This window comes from Falco cherrug, chromosome 5, assembly GCF_023634085.1.
Source record: "Falco cherrug isolate bFalChe1 chromosome 5, bFalChe1.pri, whole genome shotgun sequence".
Lineage (NCBI taxonomy): Eukaryota > Metazoa > Chordata > Aves > Falconiformes > Falconidae > Falco > Falco cherrug.
Genome location: NC_073701.1, coordinates 15,949,328 through 15,971,951, shown reverse-complemented (window position 1 = coordinate 15,971,951; position 22,624 = coordinate 15,949,328). Strand labels below are relative to the sequence as shown.

General features: G+C 37.6%; 1 protein-coding gene across 4 annotated transcripts in view; it reads right to left on the bottom strand.

Moving 5' to 3' along the window:
• Positions 1-22,624, bottom strand: part of SCUBE1 (signal peptide, CUB domain and EGF like domain containing 1) — a 218,104-nt gene that overhangs the window by 169,846 nt on the left and 25,634 nt on the right. For all 4 annotated transcript variants that reach the window (XM_055712142.1, XM_055712143.1, XM_055712144.1 and 1 more), the window contains exon 3: positions 14,876-15,004. In XM_055712142.1, coding sequence (XP_055568117.1) covers positions 14,876-15,004 — 129 coding nt within the window. The remainder of the gene's footprint in view (positions 1-14,875; positions 15,005-22,624) is intronic.

Genomic DNA, 22,624 nt, shown 5'->3' with positions numbered 1-22,624 from the left:
GAAACTAGTTCAGCATTTCTACTCTCCTAAAATTCAGTATTGAGAACACATTTTCTCTGATTTCTCTTGATAGAAATATCTGAAAGATATTCAAGATCTTACAGTAAACATTTCTTTTTTACATGGAATGGTAATACTAGCTTACCACTCAAGCTAGTTGTGCTGTGTTACACAGTACAAGCTGGACTGGTTAGTTGGTTTGACAATATGGTTTTAAGAAAACAGCCTTAGAAAGGGTTGAACAGTGGTGCACCAGCCAAGCAGCAGCTGCCCATTAGAACATGTAAGCTGCAGGAAGATGAGTTAGTGCTATGCAACTCAACAAATGAACATCACCAGCCACATGCATCTCTTATAAAGAGAGATCAGCGTTGCCTTGATCAGTAAGAGTGCCAGAAATTATCAATGAAAAGCAACAGTGGTCAAAAACCTGACTTCAGGAATGTCATAACAATGTAAAGAAGGGAAGAATTTAATAAGTTTGGAGCTGGCATGGTACCCTAAAGCCAACACAAAGAACACAAATCAAAACAAACAAGTGCCTTATCCCCACCTTCCCCATAAAATTCTCCAGAGCTGAACTTTTCACCATCACCTGGGAACACATAAATGGATTTCTACAATGGCAATATAAGAGTGTGCATTTTTTCTTAAAACAAAGTAGATAAGAGTCATGGTCTTCTGTTATCAGTGCCCAATATATGAAGCTAATGCATCTACCCACTTTGCATTAGCATCAGATAGGTTAAATACCTATACAAGACAGATAAACCTTGTGTTTCATGCACAAGTTAATATGTAAATAACAGGAATCAGTCAGAGCTTTCTATGGGCAACTAATTCCACTAAGAGCCTTTTTACCTTTTACTCTAAGATATCTGATGTTGGTTGTACAGAATCTTAAGTCAGAGGGAAAACTGTTTACATGTTAAGGCAAATGGACTGACCATTCACTAACAAATTCTGCAACTTGAAGTCCCTGAAGCCCCACTCAGAAACATAGCTTGTGTGAAATTACGAAGTGGACACTTGTTGGAATCTCTTTATTTGAAGCTCAGCTTCCTGGAATTCTTTTTTGAGTTCCGATTTCAAATTCACACACTCAAAGCAAAATATTCAGTGCATACACAGGATATTTGTATCATTTCAGAGCACAAGAATGAGTTTTCACATTCTTTCAATGTGCAGTCATTAACAGGCTAAGCCTGTGGTCCCTTCAGAGCCTAATCGATACTCAATTTATAGTTACAAGGAGTTCTTCCAGTTATTTTTGAAGTGCGTAAAATCAATTCTCTTAGACGTCTGTAAGTTATTCATACTGGGAGTTTAGGTTTTGTTAAAGAACTGAATAACACTCGGTGGCATACAGACAGTCTCAGGCCTGTTAAAGAAAGCACTGCAGGTGCAGAGGCAGCAGATATTGTCACACATAGCTGCTGTGCACATAGAAGTTTTGGTGCACTGGGACTGGGGTGCTTAGCATCTTATAAAATCAAGCTCTAAACGATTCTTAAGTCACACGACAGAAGTCTGGCTCCCTGTCCTGTAAGTGCAGCTCCACACCTGTCACTATAAATCACTAGTGGGATACGGAACGCACTTTTTGCTGTCATATTAGTAATTTTTATTGTGTTTCTGACTGATTTCTGAAGCAGTTCCTTAGTTATGGCTTGAAAATAAACAACAGAAATAATTAAATAAATTTTCTCAACTTTTTCAGAGGCAATCATTCAAGCTCCCCGGTTAAGTCTAAATATACCAATGTATATACTCATGATATTGAATTGCAAAAACTATTTTTCTGAAGGCAATACTGAAATATTGCTACTCTTTATTTACTATTATGTATCTAAAAAATATGGCTCTGGTACTTTAATCGAACAATATAAGTTATCAATAGTGGAAAACTTTTCAGCCTGTATTGGTCATGATAGAAATACAGTAGGAATACTTTAGGGATTTTTTTTTTATATTATTCAGATACACAAAAATAGATCACTTAGTTTCAAGTTGTTTGTATACTTAAATATGCACTTTGTTGGAAAAAACTCTGTAGGAGTAAAAAAACCCATGTAGAATAATGTAGTTCTTTCCCATTCAAGCTTATTTTGTCAAAAAATTATTACAAAATATTTCACCTATGGGTTTTCTCTGGCTAGTATGTTGTCTGATACAATAGCTAATACAAGGAAGAAAAAAACAAAACCAAAACCCCAGCGTGAAAAAACTGTATGGTGTACCCTACAATTCAAAATTAACAAAAAACCCACAAAAAACACACAACAAAAAAACCTCCAACCTTTTTCCCCCATGAAGAACTATACAATTTTACATTCATAATTTTCAAAGTAGAGCCAGTTTTCAAGGTCTTGGAACAGAAATCTTGTCCTCTCTGCACATTTCTTCTTATGACAGGAAAAAACGCCATGACAGTATGCTCACTAACATACAACCTAGAGTTCACAACGCTGAAGGCTCCCGGAACTCTGGATGCCTGACTTGCTGAGGAGTGTCTGCAACACTGCCATCTAAATAAATTCAGCAAATATATCTTTCCTTTCTTTTAAACTCTTCAATTCTATTCCATTCTGCTTTAACTAAGGTATAACCACTCTGCTGAAGAGGCTGTACTACAGCCCAATACTCATTCCTGTAGGAACTTCCTCCTCAACTAAAATTTTCTTTTGTGAAGATGGAGTGGAAGAGCTTTGCCCTGACTTTCATTTCCACTCCTGTCCTACAGCACAATACCATAGGTCCACTCCAGTCTTACTTATTTAACAAAGTATACCTCTATTGTTTCCAAACATTTCTTTCCATATCCACTAGAGCCCCTTAATCAAAAATTTTGCTTTAATCCTAAACCTTGCAAATTCTCTGAACAGTCATTCTCATAAAGTATGTCTAGTGACTTTTTAATTAATTAGCAATTATTAAGATTATTATTTAGATATTCGCTACAGTCAGCACAAAGTCATATCAAAATAAGTTACCATCAACTAGTCCATGTTCTTTCCTGCCCCTCTTTTATGCAAAACTACATCTTGTGCTCTGATACAATACAGTAAGGAATGTGTACACAGGGAATATTTTGAGATACTTAGGAAGGATCTGGATTGAACTCTGCAGAAGGTAACAGAAGCAGTAAAAATAATCCTCTATCTAGATCTTGTAGTTTGATTCTTTAAGTTTGCACATTTACACTGAAGTCAAAAGGATAACATCAAGATGCAAAAATTCACAGAAAGTATTAGACAGCAAAAGCAGGCCACTACAGAAAGCAAAGGCCCTGGAATCTACTTAACAAGGAAATTCACTACCAACCTTTCATCTGGTACTCATCCATACTGGAAAGGAGTTTTTTTTTTTCATTTTCTAATACTGTAAGCAACTATGCAGCAACTATTCTTTTTGATGGCTATTTCCTGACTGTATAAATCATACTGTGTAACATAAACCAACACTGCCAAGAACTGATTGATTCTAAGCATAGTATAATGATAGTGACTATATTTGAAATCAGAGACCAGATGACTTCATGGCTCTCCACTTTGATGTCTTTTTGTAATCCATATGAATTCAGTGTTTTAGCTGGATCTATGTAATTTCTAGGATTGAAAAAGACACCACTCCATGAGGGAAGGCTCGAATGTCATACACATATGACTGGTAAACACACCCGTTACAGGCTGAAATCTTGTACCCTCAGGTGAATACATTTTCTCCCTTGCTTTAAATAAGCGCTAAATACAAAACTTTGGTTATATTTTATAGTTTTTGTCTTAAGGTATACATCAATATAGGCCACACTGGGTTAGAAATTTGCTATTAGGAGAAACAAGATTAGTTAACAAAAGACATGAAACTAATATAAACAAGAAAAAGCAGTAAGCATGCAGAATAAATAATGGAGAATAAAACTGACTTTGCTGAACTAAGACACAGCCGTCTACAGTCATATCAGACCAAATAAGAGCACCCATATAGGATTTAACTGATTTAACTTATTAACTTCACACTCTAAACTGATTATTCTTTACTTTCCTGATTGTTCCATGTAGAGAAATCTTTACCATGATTGATTATCTCCTCCAAGGAGTAAGTATTTAAAAGAACGAGGAGGAAAAAAAAAAAAAAAAAAAAAAAGACAGACCCGGACAACAAGAAGACTTGCAGAAACAAGAGACTGAGATTGATGCTGCTGTCACATAGCTCTCAGTTTCTTAATTCATTATGACAGTCTGAGAATCTAACTTCATAGTTGGCAGCAACCAAGATTTATTCTAGACTTTTGATTATTTCCCCATAAAACCTTAGGCCTATGATGATTTATACTGTCACTTGGTTTGGTACTTCTCATATCACATTGGCTTAAGGAAGCAAACATGTCAAATTAACATGTAAAGAAAGTTATACCTCATTTGAGCTCAGAAGTTTAAGGTAGGGTGACCAAACATTAGAGTGTTTTTGAAGGGGGAAACTTTCAGATACAGAAATAGAAAAAGCAGTGTGTTCAGATCCTAGCTTCAGAGAGGGCTGGATATTCGAGGCCTTCCCATCAATCACAATGAGAATTCCATACTTTTGTTGGAGTTCCAGAGTGAACACGGACATATTTTCAAGATCAGTCTCCAATGTTGGGCTCCAAACGAGCAATAGGAACAATCTTACTTTCAAAGGTGTTGATTAACTGAAGTCCATGGGACTACATCCATAAAAAAACACCAGGAAGTTCATCCCAGCTACAGTAAATACATACTTTAGGATGAGGGCAGTCACACACACAAAGTACTTATTTCTCTCTAGTGACTCCAAGGTGAATACAGATAGATGGCTTATATGCAGACTTTTACAGTCCATCAGCTGAAGCACAGAATACGACGTTTAAAGTAAGTGATTCTTAATGTGAGGGCTTCATAAGCTTTATAGACATGCAGGGCTTGACTTCTTGGTTATTTAATGCTTTTCAAATTTGTATGCAAACACCATGATAACTATTCTCATCTGTCCGTCATGGAACCTGCCATGAAGAGAAGAGGCTGCAATGGCTCACAGTCTGGAAATATCTACAGCTACTGGATGCCATAAAACTAAATCTAAGGTTTTGAAGAGGAAGCAGAACTAACGTATTATAATCCTGTCTCAAAAGAGACATTTAACTTATTTCTACAATTGTCTGCTACCACTTGCACCATGAACATTCTCACAAGATGTAGACAATCAAGTAACAAAAGTAAACACATAGATACATAAGCTGTATGTAAACATCTAATACAGAATTGTCTATAGAACATTTACTTATCACTCTAACAATTCATATTCGCTCAGTACCTAGTCACTGCTTAGTAGAACGTATTGCAGAATGGTAGCATGTGTTATAAAAATTAATGTATGCCACCGTACCACAAAGACTTGATACTTTAAATTACTGTGATGAATCCCAGCTGTTATCATTAATCTAAACGTACAGACCAAGCAAGACTGATAAAAGAACTGAAAACAGTAATACAGTAAAAACTAGTTTACTGCAGAAACATTTCAGAAAGTAACTTTCTTTTTTATTTAGGCTTGCATCTGAAAACCAAACTTCAAAAAATGCACTCAAGTTTTTCATTCTGAAAGAATGCATTCACCACTGCAATTCAGTTAGTTGTGCAATTTGCAGCATGGATTTTTATGTATGCACCCACTGCAGCTTGTCTGGGGGAAGTTCAGCAGCTTAATACCTCTAGGCCCCAATTGCAGGGGTCCTCTAATCCCAAGGTTCTTACTGTTCTCCAAGGACCAATCACTGCTAGTTATCATTTGCAGAAATACAGAACACAAAGATTTAAAACACACAGAGACATCTATTGTTAAAACTTGCATTTCAACACTTTTCATCCTGTCTATAAGTATATATTATATATATTGTGCCGGGGCCCCTCACATTTAGAACAGATCCCTGCTACTCAACCACTGAGCCCTGATTTGGGAATCTGACCTCCTTCTCTTAAGACCTAAAACAACTGCCAAGTCCTGAAGTTCTGCTCAAGCACAACTCGCACTGGAATCCTGGAAATGAGTAAGAGCTTCAAGATTTAGATTAATAACTTTCTCTACAAAAATACCGTAATTTTACTTATGTTTTAATGAAAATGAAGAGTTATGAAAAGAAGGCTATTGGGTGTATTCAACCCCCCTCCATCTGCCAAGGAGCTTAAGATTAGCAACCATGAAAATCTGGAAAAGTTTATGACTGATAATATTATTAGAGGCCCCACTGATGTGCTAGAGGAGGACAATACTTAACTGTCAGCTCACCTAATAGTCTCCTGGAATTAGGAAAGAAGGGCTCGGAAAACTGGAAGACAGCCAAGAAAATTAACCATTTCTCAGCTTCTCTTTAAAGTATTTGTTTTTATGAAACTAAAAACAACTTTACAAAAGCTCTTTAGTTTTATATTAAAATGTTCACATAAAAAATAAAATCTATTTGAGCTGTTGGGAAACATAAAGAAAAATAAACATCAGTAATAGAAGCATTTGTCTGGAGTTCAAGCAAGGAACACATTGTGCACAGCTGCCTGGAGAAGAAGAGAAATAAAGCTAAATTAAAAGGAAGACATTGGTCTCTAATCATACCAGTGATTATGCAATCCTAAATGAGTTATGTACCCCTTCTTGACATATTACAGCTGGGAGCTTTAGAAATGATCTCTCATACCCTTGCAACTCTCCTCCCACTTCATGTTGATAGGCAGATTAGGCCATAACCCCCATCCCAGTGTATACATTCAGACAAACAAGAGCCGGAATAGGTAGATTTGGGATTCTGGTTTGGGCTTGTTTTGAAAGAAAAACAAAGTACTGGAACATTCACTGAAAGAGGATGAATGATATGATGTGATATACATACATACATACATACATACTAATGTTCTTTTTGGCATCTGCATCAGACTGTAGGCTACTACTACCCAGTCAGGAATTAAGCCTACATGCCAGGGCTAAAACCTCTCCTCTCTTAAAATAAGCCAACAGATTTTAAACGGGTGCTGCAAGACAGGAATGCTGGTTTAGGCCCTAACCTCAGACCTTAGAAGAAAATAAATTGTGTGATTTCAAATATTTTTTACACTGATTTGGGATCCCAAGGCCCATTCTATAACAGGCAGATGTTACTTTGCCCCAGAAGTTTCTCCTTTAGCTGCAGGCTCCCAAATGCCTTGCTGCAACGGTTGCTCTCCTCTACCTACCAGAGCTGGCAGGCTACTACCACCGCTCAGGGAGCAGGTTCAGTTGCTCCAGGGAAAGTGCCACCTCTCCTTTCCTACAGGGGCTTCCAGGTGACTTGGTCGCTTTGTCAAGAAATGCAAAATAGCATCTAAGAACAGACAAATAAAACAGTAATGTCCATTTTCAGGCTGGAAAATCAGGCCTTCTGCCCATAACCAGGACTTTGCTACTCAATTTTTTGCTACTGAATTCAGAGCTGACACTGTGCTTGTGTTTGTCTACCATACTGAACATTCAGGTCTTGAAGAAACCGCCATCAAATCTATAATGCACATGAGTAATTGCATTTCTGACATGATTTATAATCAGAAGTTCATTCTGCTTCCCAGGACTCTTCTCAATCAGAAACAGGTTTAACTGCTGAAGAACCGTAAAGTATACTGGATCATCAAAACCTAATTTTATAGTTATTTTCAGGATGTTTGACACAGAGGAGAATTTACTGAGATATATTATAATGTCCACATTTAATTGTTATTTTTCTGTAAAAGAAACCAAAGTTACACAGAATATGCAAAATAAGAGAGTGTAAACAGGGATTCAGAAGGGTAAGTATTCTACTTTTGGCTAGCGGCAGACATCCAGACATCCTGTGTAAAGGCTAAGAAGTAACTTAATCAGTTTTCCCTAGTTCTTCATCTAGAAAACAATAAAAAATATCCTTTGTTTCCTTACAGGATTTTCTGAGGACGAATCTATTAGTATTTACAAGGTGTTAATGTATGTTCCTGTACTACAGCAGTTAATACCACAGAAAAACCTATAAATAAAAGGAATAGGTCTCTGAATACATTATAGTAAATTTTTTATTCATGCTACTTTGTATCTTTTTTGGTGGTTTCTAAGAAGAGTTTACAAAGTTCTTGAGCACACTAACTAATCAGAGAAATTTGGAAGAGCAGAGAACTTCACGAAACCCATGTTAACCTTTAGAAGAAAAAGAGTTAAGATGGGTGCAACCTGGCAGCAAAGTGTTTTTGCAAAAAAACAATGCTTACTCCCTACAAAAAAGGGACGATCACAAATTTGAGCTAAGGAGAAAATAAAAAAAACAAACACACGAAACAGAGAGAGATGAGTAGCACTTCATAGCTATTCATATTTATATCTGAATAAATAAGCAAAAGAAAATCATCACTCCATGCAATTCCATTCTTTAACATGAAATACTTTTTTACACCCAGATTTGGTTTGAGCAACAGAACACAATGAGATGTGTTGATTTTTTTAGGAAGAATTCCCTAACGAATGTATACAAAAGTGTGCCTCCAGGAAAAAAGGATAGAAAAGCAGAATCTGGAGCAGGTATTACATGGTTTTCTCAAGTAAGAACCAATGGCAGTCAGCTTGTGTTGCTACATACTTCTCTTGCACACTCTTCACTCCCCATTATTTCACATTCTGATCAGATAGGTGAATTCCAGAAGGCTCGGAACAGCTGGAGTATCAGCTGATAAGTAAGCCCTTTGGCAAGATTTTGCAAAGAAAAAAAAAGGAAAAAAAAACCAACCCCCCAAAAAAAAGCTCTGCTCTCTGATCTAAATAGTTACCACACTTTCTTCCACTTTCTATTTGCAGATGCTGAATAAATTTGTAAGACACAGTTAGGAATACCAGCAAGATCTGTTTTCAGCAAGATTTCTAGCCAGCTTTGCCTGGATAAATCCCAAAGTTTAGTAATCCATGGTAAGTTTTAGAAAGCTCTTCCTTGATGATGCTTCAGACCAACACAGCACATAATACTCTCCCAGGAAGCTTACATTTTTATATAGTAGGAGAGAGATTAAAGTAAGATAATGGTAGTTCACATGAGAGTCCTTCAGGAGAAAGGAAAAATAACTCAACGCTCTTTCTGAATTTCCCAGTTTGAGTAACCAAATACTATTGCACTAACCTCATTCACTATACATAAACATACAGCAAAACCATACAAAAACAAAACAGCAAAAGTCTAATTCTTCAAAGCAGCCTTTTTTGGATTTGATGACTACTGCACCTTTTTCATCTTCTCTTCTCTAGAAAAAAACTGTACCCTTTCTTTCATTCTTTTTAGCATTAGCCACATCAGAATTCATGATCCTCATGGGTCCCTTCCCGCTCGAGATACTCAATGATTCTGTGTTTCCTAGATCATTCATTATTCTCACAGCTCTTTTGGCTTTATCCAAGTGCAATGCCCAAACTGAACAGTCCTCCACCAGCTGCAGCCTTACTGCTGCTGAAAGAATGCAGGGTTTCTTTCCATGTGACAATTCCTATCCCAACAGCTTGAAACTAAAAAAATCCCAGGAAATTCTCTCTTACTCTCTGTTCTGGAATCACCATAGTGGCAGCTATGCCAAGCTTCCCTGAAATTTTCACTGAAAAGGAAGACAAATTCTCAACCCTTCTCTATGGCATCCCCATCCATCACGTATCTCATTCTGTACAACATCCAAGCTTACAACACCAGACTCAACCTACCTCCTCCGCTATCTGTCTTACTGAAAGCCTGCAAGAGGACACAAAAAGAGTAAAAGTATATCCAGCTGCCGCAGGCCTCAAATCAATAATGCACTTACACATATGCAGAAGTCCAGTCTTCTTTCTTAATATTAAATCAAGAAAGTATAAAAACCTAGGCAAATTAGGAACTCCTTTAAGTGTCATGCTGAATCAGAGCAGGGAGTATATTTTGAATAACCAGTTTTAAAGGCATAAGTCTTATCCATTGATACTCTATAGTACAGATTCTACCAGATACCTGAGAACAGACTCTGATTTACTGCAAATGAGATGGGTAAAATGTTTGGCACTGATGATCTGTTATGCCATAATCTCTCCTAAAGGCAAGAGAGAATGAAAATGGATAGCATGCCTCAGCACGCAAAAGATGCAAAGAAGGAAAAGCCAATTTATCAGTAAGATCATGGAGAAAAAATGATCAAACATGAAAGAACATCTAGACCACTGAGCTAATTGCTTATTAAAAAAATCTCAAAACACAACAGACTGGTATTTCATATATGAGAGGGGAAACCATGTTTCACGACTAGTTTCAAATGAAGGATAAAGAAACCCTATTGCATGAGACCAAATATTAGTCTTGCATCCACTGAGCAGAATTTAGAGCAATTTTCAGAAAGAACTACTGCTATTTCAGGTGATTACAGTGCTAAAATAAATTATTTTAGCCAGGCAAGGATCTCATCATAGCTTGAATTTCCTATGGTGTCATTTCATGTTATATTTGAGAAATTCCTCAATAAAAATATCACATAGAGAGCAAGTCGAGTTCCCTGGAGGGCAGGTTTGGACATTTTCCAGTATAAATTTTAACCATGAATTCCTAACCTAACACCTCCTTCCAACAAATAAATAAGAAGTTTCACTTGATTAGAAAGGAAGAAATAAATGTTGAAACTAGAACTCAGGAAAAAACACTTAGCCTATCAACTGCACCTGATCTAATTAGTTGTGAATACTCCAAGTTTGCCATTTATAGAGGAAGATTTTAATCATCTTGCTATACTGACATTACTAGAAAGACATCCAGTGAAGGTTTAGAAAGGAATGTAAACCCTGACAAGAAGAGACGGCATAAGATTTTGCATAGACTTTAGTCAAGCAAGAGATGCAGAAATCCTGATATAACAATCTTGTCCATTACAAACTGCTTCCTAGAGGGCCAACAGAACTATCAATGAACTATTGTGGGGTCCCATCCCTAGGTCTTCTATCTAAAATCATTAGATGAAAATTTCTAGTGACATGTGCTTGATAAAATGAGGCCCAAGTCACTGAGAGAGCAATTCAGCTGTCTGAACGTTGGAGTCAGATGTTATTTTAGATTCCTAATACTATTCCACCTAGCCTCCATCTCATACTCCAGATCTATTCCTGTAGATCTCTGGATTCGATGATCCTTACAAGTCCCTTCCAACTCGAGATATTCTATGATCTTGTGTCACATCGGCCAGCTCCAGGGTGTTCTCAGTGTCAGGAGGCTCCTATGTTTAGGCAGTCAAATTGCCCCCTAAGAGTTCTTGCTGCCTGGCTCCTGATGTGCTGACAAAATGGACCCCAACAGTAATGCCTGGAAGGCCAAAGGATGGGGGAGAAGTAGGAATAGTGTAGTCACATGTTGGGTCACTCTAGCAAATCTTCTGTCCAAGCATGTACACATCCATGGTGCTGTATGAGAAGATGGTTCAGGCAGGGTTTTCAAAATCAACCTGCCAAGAGTTTTATAGGCTTATCTACAAATTCTGTGGAAAGGACATAATTCTATGCAATATCCACTACGGCCCTACTTAATGTGAATACAGACTTAATTTCAGCATGCTAATCAAACATTACATGCCTCTTCTAAGAGGAATATGAACTTGATACATAGAATATATGGCATGGTACCTAACTACAGAACTGTCAAAATTAAGACTGGTAGAGTCCTACAGAGGTTGGGGAGGGGGAGTGAGGAGGGGGGAAAAAAACTTCTGTAGAAGAATGCATTTGAAGGTAAAAACCAAAAAATAAGTGGTTTCTCAAAAAGCAAGAACAGGTGGAAACCAGTGGATTCATCAAAACTTTAATTACTTTCAATGTCTAATATCCTCATGGGAAAAAATCCATATATTTTTGGACTAAATTAACCAAGTTTTACATGTTGTGAAAATTTTCCAAAAGGTTATAGAACTCCTAATTTAAACATGCACAAATACAAAGTTTGGTTTTGATTTGAGACCTCACCACGTCCTTTTAAAAACAGCAAACTGCATTTACACATTTCTGGTAGCATAAGAGAAGGGAAATACAACTAGGCCAGAAGGGAAAAGACTAGAACATCTCCCTTTTTAAAACTGATATTGTGCTACTAGGCACAAACAGGCTATCCCAGCAGCCAGCAACCAGCTACGGACCAAATGAAGACAGAAAAATGAAGTTCTCTCTTTTTGAGTAGTGGTGTTCCAAATCTGTGTTAGCACACAACTGGCAGTTATAGCAATATTTGCATGGCTACTGTCAGGATTAAAAACTGCAGTCTGAGACCTTACAATCAGACATTTTCATCCTTGGTAAACTCATTCACATTTTTAGACTGAGAAAGAGGAGCGTACCTTGATTCCTTTCTCAGTGCCTATAAGTAAAACCAGCTATTTCACTGAGACATATCATTAGCGGCAAATACTCAATCTGCATTTAAGGAACAGGAACTTCCCCAGTCTGTGTTCTCAAAATTAGAGACAATTGCAATCTCTTTCAGTGTGCTAAAGTTGCACACTGTGAGAAAGGGAGCCCTTTGCTAGTATTCCCACTCATCTAGATGTACACTGAACCTCTTCTAGAAATGTGGTTTTAATGATTTTTTGGGTAACACAAGTAATCAGCTCAAAGTAGACCATGAATACAGGCAGACGCCGATTCTACAAAAAAACTGAAAGAACCCTTGGCAAGCTTTGGATTAACACTTTCAACCATAGCCAGATGTTTATACTATTGTGGGGCTTTTTTTCACCCCAAAAAACCCCAAGTGGCTGAATAGAAATCAATGAAAAGAAAACTAGAAATTTGGCTATCTCTGTAGATCCAGCCTATCTCTGTAGATTAGTATGTTTCATGACAGCAGAGCAACAACAAAGACAGCGGGGGTCCAAAAAAATCCAACAGATCTGAATGGTTCATCCTTTAACAGGTCACTTCTTTTGCTGTGCATATTTGCTAGCCTACTTTTCCCTACCACTATGGAAATAATTTTAAAACAAAGTTGAAAATAGAAAGCTGTTTGAAAAAATGTATGTGCACAGTTATTTTAATTCCAAATAGCTAAACTATTTGATTATGTTTGTGTCCTGTTTTGTTAAGAGATACTTATGAACATTAGTATAAATATAGTTTGGTTGGTTTTTTTGAAGAAGTATCGGGCTATTTTTTGTAAAAGAAATACCTCTTGCACAGTTAATCCTTTGACCACCTCAGACTGAGGTAAATAAATCTATCCTAGTCTGTTCTTCAACAAATGAAATTTGGAAGTTTGAGTCAAAAGCTTGTCAATGGTCAGGATATATAACCCATCTGAACAAATATCACTCAGTTTGAATATGAATGTATTAGGAAATAAATCTACTGAAATCTAACCAAATCCTTGCTCAGAAACTCCAGCTGTTCCATAGCTTCAGTGAGTGCAAACTGGTGTTACTGGACTTCTGCTTCACTACCTGATTTCCTGACCTAAAAATCTCAGTTTTTACCAAAGTAAAGGTGCTGTGTGACACAGAAAAAATACCCCCTTTTCCACACAGTTTTATAAATATCACCTTGAAATTAATTTTGGACAGTACTAAACACTGGTCATTGCATTTATATTGGAAATATTGAGAAAGATAATCCCTAGGCATTACAATTTAGCTAAAATGACTACCAAGTAAGCAGGTATGGGAAACTGGACACAGCAGTAAAAGTTCGTTTCCAGGTAACTGGTGTGAAGAAATTTCAAAATAAAACATACACTTTTTTAGCTTATAGAACCATGAAGATGACTAGAAGGCTGGAGCATCTCTCCAGTGAAGGCAGATTGAAAGTGTTGGGGTTGTTCATCCTGGAGACGAGAAGGCTCCAGGGAGACCTTATAGCAGCCTTCCAGTACCTAAAGGGGGCCTGCAAGAAGGCTGCAGAGGGACTTTTTACAAGGGCATGTAGTGATAGGACAAGGGGTAATGGCTTTAAGCTGAAAGAGGGTAGATTTAGATTGGATATTAGGAAGAATTTCTTTACTGTGAGGGTGGTGAGGCACTGGTACAGGTTGCCCAGAGAAGCTGTGGATGCCCCATCCCTGGAAGTGTTCATGGCCAGGCTGGATGGGGCTCTGAGCAACCTGGTCTAGTGGAAGGTGTCCCTGCCCATGGCAGGGGGTTGGAATCAGATGATCTTTAAAAGTCCCTTTCAACCCAAATCATTCTATGATTCTAGGACAAACCCAACCTATTTAAACCAGAGCAATGGGCACAAATCAAAAAAATAGATCCCAAAATCCTCAGACTGCTGAAGCAGTTAAGACCCTGCTCTGAATATGGCTTTGTACAGTTAGTGGACTGTGCCCCTCCCCTTTGTAAACAGCTATTACTGATATAACTGTTTGTTCTGTCCTGTTTTATTGTCCAAATACTCCTTCATCATACTTGCACTTTTAACATTCTGTAATTTATGTTCTTACAGCGTATCCTCGAACTATGTTATCCTACAAGGGAAAAAGAGAGGGGGAGCTCCAAAGATATGACTGGAATTACAAAATTTGCAAGAAACAGACAAAATACATTTAAGTGGACGGGACAGATTCCTTTTCTTAAAAAAAGGAAGCTCAAACATCCAGCACAAGCTTTGGAGGTCCAGGATTTTTTTAGTAATGTCACAGATAGGCAAACTGATTTGAGTATGTTAGGATTATAAGTGCCAGCTTTAAGGGTCTGGTCTAAACAACACTGGATTCAGTAGACAGGTTTGAACTTACTCAGTGTGATCTGGATCAAGTCTTTACTGAAAACATACCAGATAACAAAACAACAAGCAAATCAGACCTTCCTATTACAACCATGAAACAAAACTTTCTGCATTCACTACTTACCAAGACAGTTGTGGCCATCATGGGCTAACATGAACCCATCATAGCATGTACACCTGTAGTTGCCTGGAATGTTGATACACTCGTGGACACAACCCCCATTGTAGAAGTCATTTTCACACTCGTCAATATCTAAAACACAAGAGGAGGGAAAAAAGCTTTTGTAAATGAGAATACTAAGAATACAGAAAAAATTCTCCAACTGAGCACTGTCTTTGAATATATGCAAGTGCATAATCTTTCTATATACTCATGTTGCATATATCAGCTAACAGATGGCTCAGGGAATTACTGACTGAATATATAAGGGTCACATATGACTGAAAAGCAGCAAGCCAATATATAGAACACTCCTTCCCAAAATAATTGTAGCATCATCACAGTAAATAATGATATTTTGTCAAAAATTAAAAAGAAACACCTGATTTTGATATGTTTTTTATATTTATAGGGTAGGTTTGAGGGTTTGTCTTCAAATTAATCAAGCAGACAATGAGCTAAACCTTTGACTTTGTTGTAACAAACAACTATCTGAAACATGCTATTAATATGGCATAAGACAAAAGTATGCCTTGTTTAGCAAAAACATGTCTTCCCCACAAAATAAGCCCTATTATAATTTTCTATATTAATTCACATACAGCAACAAGTCCAATGTTTTTAGAAGGTATGCTAGTATTAGTTTCAGGGTTTTTTTTCATACCTGTATCTGGAAGAATACCATGAATGATGAGAGAGATGCATTCTGCTTCAACTATGAACAATCCTATTATCATCTTCCCTCCCTCATACAAAAAAACCCCAAAATTTCTTCACTCATTCTAGAAAGTGCAAATTCTTTAATACAGACTGTATCTTGGCTTATACATGGAAAGTCAGCATCACATACACATCAGATGATCACTGCTGTGAATCCTCCAGTTGTGCACATCAACCAACTAAAAATATGTAAATTATTATAGACAGCCTCACAGCTTGATAATTATCAGCTCTGAATCTGTGGTGCACTAGACCAAAAACCCCAGCTACTGTCACACTAGACCAAAAACCCTATCTACTGTCCCTATGTTAGACAGTGCATGATAAATGGCTAAAGTAATCTTTTTTAGAAAATCATCTGTTAGTACATCAGAGCTACCCTGGCAGTACATTTCAAATGTGCCTTCCATTGCAGAGCTGGCTGAAATACTTCTGAATTAAGTTCACGTTCACACAGTCCTTTTTTTTTTTTTTTTTAAACTTTTAAAAGTACTCCAGACAAAGCTTTGCTACCTGGTATCATACCCAGCCATAATCCCAAGACAGCAAGGTAGTATGGTAAAACCAGATTCTTCTGAAAAGCCAGCTCAGGCTCTCACCCCATGCCTTCAGCATTTCTGGACCTTGGATTCAGCCTGACTAGATTTGTCCCTCCTTGCGCAATCCTCTGAGAAGTTTGATTTGTCAGAACAGCGACAGGCTTCTTCCAAGTTTTTTTGCAAGCCTTCCCCCTCAAGTTGGAGGTTCCCCCTCCCAGAAGCCTACCTTTAACTCAAAATAGCCAAGGTCTCCATCTACTTCCCTTGAACAGCACTGAAGCCCTCCTTCTACAATCTCCTCAGCAGCTTGAAATAGGAATTAGAAATTTGGCTCTGTCTGCAAAACCAGTTAGCTTTTTTGTAACAGCATTCAGCACACAAAAATGCTGGAAATAAGCTGCAGAAAGGATCTTTCTAACAAAAAACGCAACCTGCTGCTTAAAGGTAAAGCCCCTAGCCTTTCAATCACTGCTCTGTTTCAGAAAGCTCCTGTCCTTTACTAAAATTTCCACCATTAGTTGTGCAAGTGCTGAGCCAGCACAGCCTGGGGATGTGCTCTACCTTCTGGAGTCCAGTATGACAACAAAAAGACACGTGTGTGATTTTTCCTGAAAACAATAACCAGCAAGTCACTTCCTGCATATTGGGCTCATCCTGAACACACCTGCAGTATGGCAGCGCAAAGTCCCCAAGAAGCTGCTCTCCTTTATTTACAGCCCAGGTTCCTGGGTGCATTATTGCCAAAGCATTCCTGTGAGGTTTCCACTCAGCAGATATTTGCAGCTTCCATAAGCATTCATTAATATTTCCAGAAACTTCCTATCATTCTTGGGCTACAGGGACAAAAATAGAACTCTACAGTAATGCCATCTTTTAACAGGCCAAATCAATAATTAAAACATGATTTAGATGTCAGGCCTGTGGGTGTTCCTTCAGGACACTCAGAGAAATAGTAATTTCATTTTAAGATTTGTTCTTAACTTCTATCAAGCGCCGAGTTTCTTCACAAGGGGGAATTCACAAGAAAGTGTTATCAGCTGTTATGTTACTCAGCATCAGACTGCCGATGGCTGATCAATTAATTCCCTTTTTTCAAACAATTAAACAAATAGGACTATTGGTTTAAGTAAGTGATGGGAAAGCCGTCAAAAGGGACAAAAGTCAAAGAAATGTGAAGCCTTTTGAATGTCTACCCCTTACAAAATACTTATTTCTAAAAAGCTGTACTATGATTAGCAGCACAAGGTGCTGATGTAATAAAAATACTTAAGTTCCCATAAGGGTAATCCAACAGATACATAAACCGGGAAAATAACAAAAGGAACAGATTATTTTCATATCTCTCTGAAGGAGTTCCAGTTATGTTAGATTTTGCAAAAGCATTAGAAGATTACTCCTCCCTTTTGTACTCCAAGAGCTGTACGAAACTAGGAGTGGAGCCAAACATTCTACCTATTTTTAAGAGCCATGTTGTTGGGTTTTTGGTGTTTCTCCTCCAAACCCACATGTTATTTAAGAGACTTCACCTGGCAGGCTGACCAGCATTTCTAACTCCAGTTCTGCTAGTAAAACACCAAGGGGATAAGACTGGTGAATTTAATGCTTTATTTTTTAAAACAAAAACAAACAAAAATAACCCACCAAAAGCATGCACAAAGCCTGCGAAGTCCAAAGTTGAACTTTTTTCAAGCTCCAGGCTGCACCAAGAGAAAAGCAGACAATGTGCCTGCAAACAATATGAACACCACCCCATCTTCGCTTTTCAAATACCTAAGAAGGACATTTTTTAAAGGATGCGTCAGTGAAAGTGCTGAACAACTATAATTTACAGAGTATTACACCTGATGTGGCAGGATATGGCTTCCTTAGTAAGCTTAACACAGCGATAAAAGCAATAGGAGTACATTCAAACACCTAAAAACTGCAGGCTTGCTCTTAATTTTATCTATTGTAAAAGCCAAAATTTGCATGGGCCAGCTATGTTAATTTCCTTTTGGTTGGGTCATATCCTATCATTCTTTTTTTTTCCTGTAATTGATAGAATTGGGTGTTAATCAAACTCTTGACTCCAAACACCTCTAACTCAGAAAGTTAACTCTTCCCACTAATTTTGTAGCTGCAACTATCCTTAATGTTGTCTTTCACCATGAGGGAATTACCATAACACAAAAATGAAACAACAGAAACAGAGAAATGTTGCCATCTGACCACGAAATTGCTGTGCTGGATGCAGGTGCATATACTGTTGAATTATCAAGGTTTACTGCAATCTAGCTCTCAATGGGAAGCCTAAAGTTTTATCTACACTGGCAAAATATTTACAAAGCTTTCACTCCAGTAAATTCTGGCTGTGTAGATGGGCAACTCTTGGGGTATTAAGTGAAGAAAACACCTTTAAAAAGTATTGCAATTTCCTCTGTAAAAGGAATTAATTTCATATAGTAGTATAATGGCAGCAATTACAGGAGCCCTGAAAAATAATTAAATGCACCAAAATGATTAAGAAGGTGTAGGGCCATTTATAATTATGACGTAGTCTGCCAAGAACCTATTTGGGCTTACTGTGTTCAAATGAGACAACTCCCAATGACAGAGCTGGATATATGCAACCACACCCTCAGCTCTTGGTGAGATAATTTTGACCATCTCTTTCTGGAACTGTTTTGGGAAATCTCCAAAATCCACTGCTTGTTTCAGAAATTTTAAAGAAAAGAATTTCCAGGAAAAAAAGTCAAGATAAAAAGAAGTTTGCTTACTTGGGTGCACTAGTAACTGTACTGGTTCAGCTATTTGCCAAGGTCAAAGAAGCTTTGAAACTACGTCATAATTCCTTCTGGAAAGCAGAGCTGAATCTTGGTTGCTACAGCCTGGAAATAACTCTCAGCAGCCCTAGGGATGCTCTGCTCTTGTCCTCCTCGATGCACAGCAGTGTTACTTAGAGACTTCATACTATGCAATTATTATATAAGCATCTGAGAATGTTTTGTAAAAAACCTAGCCAAGCACCTGACAAAATCTGAGCATCCGTTACCATGAGGAAGTGCTGTAATTTACAATTGCTGTATTTCAGTTACAGGAAACGAAGTTTGAAGTTGTTCTTTAAGTGACCTAATTCTTTTTAGTCAGAGGGGACCTGTATCCACCTTATGCATACTGGGGTTGATTCTTCTTTCACTATTACAGGTGAAACTGATGCTCTCCCAGAAATTTGTTTCATTTATGTGTTTTGCAACAAAGGGATGGTACTCTCAGAAGTCTTGCAGAGCCAAAAAAAAAAGTACTAAATCTACCTCCAGCAAAATCCATTCCTACTCTTCATTATACCAGTTGGAATTCAATAAGTTCCTGAATGTTCAAAAAGCATTAAAACACATATAACAAAATTTGTCAGCACAGCTACAGATCATTATGGGCAAAACTACTGAAATCAAAATGTCTGCATGGAATTGATGAATTTTGGATGAGTGTCACAACTAAACTGTCACAGAAGCCTTATGGCTATTAACGTGCAAAAGGAAAAATGGCTGAGGCCTGAAAGTGAATGAGCCAAATTCAGCTTTTAGTGTTGAATTCCACAGATTTCTATAAGAAAATGGGAAAGTGTTCATCAGCACAACCTTTATCTTGGCATTTGTCAAGGCCACAGAACCCAACACTCACAGTGCAACAGAAGATATTTGAAATAGCAGTAGGATTGGGTCAAATCTGTGTTCATTTTAAAGGATTTCTTGACTACTAATATGAGGGAAAGATCTGGAGTTCATTTAGTAAACACAAAATTTAAATTGACTTTGAAAGGAATAATTTATGTGCTTGGACATTTTAAAATAAATAGCTAAAGGAAGCTGTCGGCCCACATCAATTTCTTCTAATTTAGAGAACCACAAACAAAACTTAGCACACAGGTATATTGTTGCGACGGAGGGAAGACACAGTCACTCAATATGAGTGATCAGCAGACTTCCTTTATTGTCTCTTACAGTCACCTTTTATGCCTTCTTATAATTAGCTCATACATATTACAAAAGTTAAGCTCATTATTGGTTAGTTGCCTAAATACCAAGCCCGCCCCTAGTTTCTCTTCTGTAGTTATCTGTTCCCACCTGCAACATTCTTTTCCCACCAAAATCTTCCTGTTATTGTGTAACAAGGACAGCCAAAGACAGTGTATTTTGCTTTACTTCAGATAAGCTGAGAGCGATGTGCATTTTTGTCCAGCCAGCTGGACTATGTCTATGTGACCCTTTTCAGCTAGCCAGTTATCCACAGTATATTATGCAGATCCGGAATATTTCCTAAAGGAGCTTTATCAATAAAATAGCTAGAAAAATATGTATTGAAGTTTTTGTAAGTGCATCTTGATGGATAAATCCACATATGTATTCAGTATCTGAAAATAGAAATATTTTGGTGTTCATCTTTTCCTATTTATCTAGCCACTTTAAACAAAATACTGTCAAAGAGGCATTATGGAGACAGTAAGTAATGTTGTCCTTACAAACTTGTCAACAAAGAAACTGTTTTTATCTTCCTGCTCCATGAGAGGCTGCTGCTAGCCCCCTACAGAGGACAAACAATACCACTTGCAGAACTATCTATTATCAGTCATCTTCCACTAAAAAAGGTCATACTACAGTTCTGCAATTGCAGCATGTTGCCTGCTTATCCAGAACTTCCATGCAGCAAAGGACATTGCAAAATGCTAGCACACATCTTTCCACATGGTAATAATTTGCACAGTTACAGCTTTTCTCTTTAAACCCTCCAAAAATTTTTACTGATTCTTTACTGAGTTTTGGTCACTGTTCCTCTCAGGACTAACGCACTAACCTTGTTTCCACAGAGAGACACAGGGAAAAGCCCCACTCTAGGTTCCATATCCTGCACAATTAAGAACAGAGCTCCAGTCCAAAAGAGCTGTCTTCCTCACTGCACAGTTTTATGCAACCCTGATCTCAGATGCTTGGGAAAGAAATGACCTTGTAATAGCCAAAGGTGAAATGCCTCAAGGTGAAATCCCAGTCCTACAGAAGTCAAGAGATATTTTTGCCACTGGCTTCATGGAGCCAGGAAGACACATTTCCTGGGAGTCACAGTAGAGAGATACACAAGACAGAATCAGCACTTAATTTTCTTGTTCCCACTTCCAACTCAGAACAAGCAGCAGCATAGCATCAACATCATTACTTCACTTTTAAGGAAACAGGCAGAAATGCAGTCACATACACACTGACAAGAATATAAACAAGTTCCAAGTCCTGGATCATAATCTGATCAGCATCTTATTCTTGTTAATGACTGGATTTGGAGACTGTAAAGGCCATTCAAACAAATTAAAACCAACATGGAAGTATTTATATATACTCTGTTTCTTTGGCTGATTCTACGTTTAATATACTTTCAGCAGTTACACACCCACACTGGATAACCTGAACCTAAGGCATTTGTAGTTCTCTTATGCTGCACTTCTCTTAAGGGAACCAGCTCTAAAGGCCAGAAAAAAAGCTCACACACAAGTTAAAGACCATTTTGGTTAAGTGCAGGCCAAATTTGCCAAAAGTTCAGCTCTCTGGAAAGCATTCAACCTTAGCAAGAATACTAACTGACTAGATTCTCAAGAGGAGTTTAGCATCAGCATATTTCCACATGTTCAAAATTATCTGAAGTCCACATAGCTCTCCTCTTAGAATTTTACAAGTTGATCCAGCTAGATGTATGAAGAAACAGCTGGGAAAATGTTACCAACTCCACTCAACCTGACCTGCTGAAATACACTTCCACTGTGAATTTTGTGATAGCAGAATTCGGCATCTACTCCAAGTCCAAATTTTGTGAAGAAAATATTGATGTATCAAGATTAATTCAATTTTTTTCTACTCCAAACAAAACATTAAGCTTCATCTCAGAGTGAAGTCCTTTTCTGAAAATTCCCTCCCATGAAAAGCTTCGTAAGTCAATTTTTCTGTAAGAGAAAACAAATTAAAATCTATCATTTGTTACTGCTGGTTCTTCCTGTGAGACTTTATTTTTGACTCATAAATGTTAACATCTTTATTCTTTAGATGCTGTGACCTTGGAAATGTTACGATCTAATGAATCAGAGGAACACACAGTGCAGTTTTTACAGCTTTCAAGTTGTCCTGATGTTTTCAAGACCCTTGTGCAGAAGAAAACTGTAAAATTTGATAGCCATTAGGACTACTCTGAAAGCCAAGGTCAAGGGTGAACAGGCTGGGAATAAGGTAAAAGCAGAAAAAACAGCCTGATGTTTCTCAGTGGAGAAAGGAAAAAGAACAGGTACAACAGGTTGTTTATCATGAGGTTTTTTCAGTGTAAATCACTCAAGAGCCTTTCCATTGCGGGCACTGCCCTTCCAATGCATTTCCCATTAGTGCATCCACAAAGAAAAAAAACTAAATCCAGTTTTACAACTTCCTTCAAAAATGTCACAAAC